Source organism: Chinchilla lanigera, unplaced genomic scaffold (genome assembly GCF_000276665.1).
Source record: "Chinchilla lanigera isolate Chin_1 unplaced genomic scaffold, ChiLan1.0 scaffold00045, whole genome shotgun sequence".
Taxonomy (NCBI): Eukaryota; Metazoa; Chordata; class Mammalia; order Rodentia; family Chinchillidae; genus Chinchilla; species Chinchilla lanigera.
Genome location: NW_004955446.1, coordinates 7,755,862 through 7,759,908, shown reverse-complemented (window position 1 = coordinate 7,759,908; position 4,047 = coordinate 7,755,862). Strand labels below are relative to the sequence as shown.

The 4,047-nt window shown below is 36.4% G+C and overlaps 1 protein-coding gene across 2 annotated transcripts in view; it reads right to left on the bottom strand.

The window, feature by feature from the left end:
* Positions 1-1,066: 1,066 nt before the first annotated feature.
* Elovl7 (ELOVL fatty acid elongase 7) overlaps positions 1,067-4,047 on the bottom strand; it is a 26,552-nt gene continuing 23,571 nt past the window's right edge. For both annotated transcript variants that reach the window (XM_013518451.1, XM_013518450.1), the window contains one exon: positions 1,067-1,301. In XM_013518451.1, coding sequence (XP_013373905.1) covers positions 1,092-1,301 — 210 coding nt within the window. In that variant the 3' untranslated portion in view covers positions 1,067-1,091. The remainder of the gene's footprint in view (positions 1,302-4,047) is intronic.

Sequence of the window (4,047 nt, the reverse complement as noted above, 5' to 3'; positions counted from 1 at the left end):
TATTTATGACACTATAATGTAGTCTGTCAGTTTCTCAAAGTAGAAGAGCCCTTACTTACAGAGCAGATATTCCCCTAGATACTCTATGCTACCACCTGCCTCAGCTGCATGATAAGCTACTCAAACCCTGTCTGGAAACTATGCGTAAAGAGTGGCCTAAAATTATTTGTGATTTAAAAGTTCCTATGGTATGCTCATCATATGATTATTCAAGTATGTAGCCAATATATATTTAAAGGAGATAACCCTCTAAACTATGATATCAGAAAGTGACATAATACAACAAACCAGATTTTTTCCCACTAACCTACCACAGTATTTGTTTCATTGACACATTCACTTCTTTCCAGAAATATAAAACATTAACTGTGAAACTGTAATAGCCCGTCAAAAGAAATTGCCTTGTTTCCAAAATAATGTGAACTTCACCTTAATGCCAGGTGTATCAGTACAGTAAGAGAAAGCACTGCTACCTTGAAACAGTTTGTACAACAAAAGGGTTGTGAGAAAGTCTTACCAGCAACACCAATGGCAGCTGTTCAAAAGATCCATTAAAATTTATTACTAGTGATTTTAAATCACAACTTAGCAAAACTTCACTTAATGTTTGCCCACATTAGCTCTTTAGAATGGTAACTGAACTCCAGAGTGAATAACGTCTTCTGAGTGCAGTCGACAAGTGACAGAGCCCACAGCTAGAGGCTTACCAACCCAGCAGAAGGAATCTACTGTACTCTGTGGATCTCTGTCCAGGATCAAAATATCTAATATTTGTCATCTCTACTGGACATCTTTGAAGAGTACCATGTTGCTTCACATCCTCCTTTCATTGTAACAAAATGCATTAAACAAAAAACCTCTTCATGAGGTTTGAAAGCAGCTGAGAAAATTCTAGCTGTGTAAGCTTTTAATCAGAAGACTTGCCTGGGAGCTTTGAACTCTTAATATCAGAAACCCCAATAACTTATCATAAAAATACAAGCTCTTGATTTTGAAAAAATATACAAAATGCATTGCATAGGTCAATATTTCTTGATTGTCAAGGAAGACAAGGTATCAGTCTGAATCACAGGTTCACCTTCTGTTGTATTTTAGTATTGTTTGTTCTTAGAGTTTCCATTTTTTATAGTTTTTGGTGGCCTCTGACCCTTGGTATAAGCACAGTACCAAAAATGAAGAAAAAGGAGCAGAAAAATGCACCCATATGACATAATAATGTACATAAAGACTGGATACTGGTATTTGCAATCCTCCATGAGAAAGATATGGCCCATGTGGATGGTGACAATAACAAATTGGACCTAAAAAATGAAAGAGTGAAAACATTATTTAGATATAAAGAGTTTTCATTCATTCACTCATTCAATTTTTGCATTGCTGAGGATCAGACCTGGGGCTTTGTGCATGCTAGTCCAGTGGTCCACCACTAAGCCACACTCTCTGTTCTGACAGCTAACAATTCTTTGCCTATTTACACTCACATACTCCTCACCTATATCTAGGCTGCTGTTGGGCAGGGACGTTCACCTCTGAATTAACATCTTAGGAGTGAAAATAGATGATACAGCATCAAAAATCCAGACAGGAGTCTGAAACTTCTATTTAGTTCTGCCAAACTGCCCTGCTCCAGGGAGTCCTATTGAAGTGGTCCTGCAATGCACAACCATTTTACTACTTAGAGAACCAGAGGGTAGGCTGCCTTTGGCAGTGTCTGACTTGGGTCCTTAGTGCTGATGACATGTATGTAGGACTACTACCTACAGTCCAAATTTCCAGGATAGTTTAGATTCCAAGTATCCAGCCCTGCTGTTAGAACAAATATTTTAACCTTTTGAAAATAAACACATTTAAATTAGAGCCCTTATTATTTTATATGAGACAAAGGATCCCTGGTTTTTCATACCTGCTTCATGCCCTCTATCATAATAGATAAAAACAGTCATAGCTGTCAAGTAAAGAGAAGGCAGTGCTGGGGATGTGGCTCAGTGGTAGAGTTCTTGCCTTACACACACAAGGCCCTGCATTTGATCCTCAGTGCCACAAAAAGAAAGAAAAAGAAAGAAAGAAAGAAAGAAAGAAGGAAGGAAGGAAGGAAAGAAAGAAAGAATGAAAGAAAAGAAAAGAAAAGAAAAGAAAAGAAAAGAAAAGAAAAGAAAAAAGGAAAGGAAAGGAAAGGAAAGGAAAGGAAAGGAAAGGAAAGGAAAGGAAAGGAAAGGAAAGGAGGAAGGAAGGAAGGAAGGAAGGAAGGAAGGAAAAGGAAAGGAAGGAAGAAAGAAGGAAAGAAAGAAAGAAAGAAAGAAAGAAAGAAAGAAAGAAAGAAAGAAAGAAAGAAAGAAAGAAAAGGCCAGCAAGGAATGAGATTTTATTGGAAGCAGGTACTGGGGAGTAAACCAGGACCTTGTACATGCTAGGCAAGCACTCAACCATTGAGCCACAATCCCAGCTCATCCTTGTGTTATCTTACTAGACTTTGATCATATTCCTCTTGCACAGTAACTACAAGTTATTCCTTCAATTTTAGAGAAAAAGAGACAGAACCTTAGAAAGGGTAAGTAAGGTTGTCAATGTCCTATATATATGTATGTGTATTTGTGGCTGACATATTTAGAATAATGAACAATGTATACCCTTTTCTACATAAGAATTTGTACATTTCATTAAAACTTTTCACAATACTCGAGTATGTTAAGTGGAACAAAAGACTAACACAAAAGTGTGTGTGCAGTGTAAGTCAAATCATATAAAGGTTATATGCATACAGACATCAGAGAGAAAAGCTGACAGAACAAGATAAAACATTTCAGCATTATTACCCCCAAGATAATGGATGTCTCTGTCTCTGTCTCTGTCTCTGTCTCTGTCTCTGCAGCTTTAGGGATTGAACCCAGGGCTTCACACCTTCTACAAACTAGGCAACCACACTGCAACCTAGCTACACCCCTACCCCTTGTCTTTGCTCTCTTTCTTTTTGCCTAATTAGGTTTTCTAATTTATCTGCAATGGGCACAGATTGATTTTTTAAACTTTTTGAAGAAAATTAGTTAAAATAATTTATTTCACCATTTCCTTACAGTTAGTTGTTTATACTGTTGCCAATTTTAGATATTAAATAACTGCAAGGACAATTCTCTGATCTTGATTTGGGATCTTTAGAGGCTGAAACATCAATCTCTCACCTGGGAAAACACCTTATATGAGTGTGCCATATTTCATTAACAAGTTATAGGATTTTTAATAAAAAGTAATCCTCAACAGGCTATCTCTATCTAAATTCATACTTTTGTCCTTGGTACCACTGGTAGAATATGAGCCCAGTTTATTATAGACTGCAAATCTGGAAACATGACGATGAAAGAATTCTCCTTTTAATAAAACAATAAAATTAAAAGCAAATCAGCATCTCATACCTAGATATTCTTAAAAAAAAACTCATATACCATCTATACATTAGGTGTAAACTGAGTGGCTCTGCCCTTTCTCTTTCAAACTTTCTTTCAAATTCATGTAATACATATATGTTCATATACCATTCTATATCTTTAATCATTACAATCCTTTTTACTTATTGGAAGAAAGATGAATTTGTCAAGGTAATTTAGAAGTGGAATATGGAATTTCTAACTTCTTTTTCTTTTGGCTAGTGCTGGGCATCAAACTGAGAGCTCATGCATGCAAGGCAAACATCCTACCATAAAGCTACACCCCTAGCCCAGAATTTCTAACTTCTAATTTAGTACTATGTCTGCTGGTCATCACAGCTTTGAGATTATTTTCATCACATAGATGATAATTTATAAGTAAAACATGTTGAAGTAAATTATATATATGCACATTATATACATAAATTTTATATAGATATATACACATATGCAGAGAGAGAGAGAGAGACAGAGAATGAATCACGGACCCTATCACTAAGCTACTCTACCCCATATATTTTTTTTGTTTTGTTTTGTTTTTGTTTTTGTTTTTCTCCGGTACCGGGAACCGAACTCACGACCTTGCGCTTGCCAGGCAGGCGCTTTTGCCGCTGAGCTAAATCCCCAG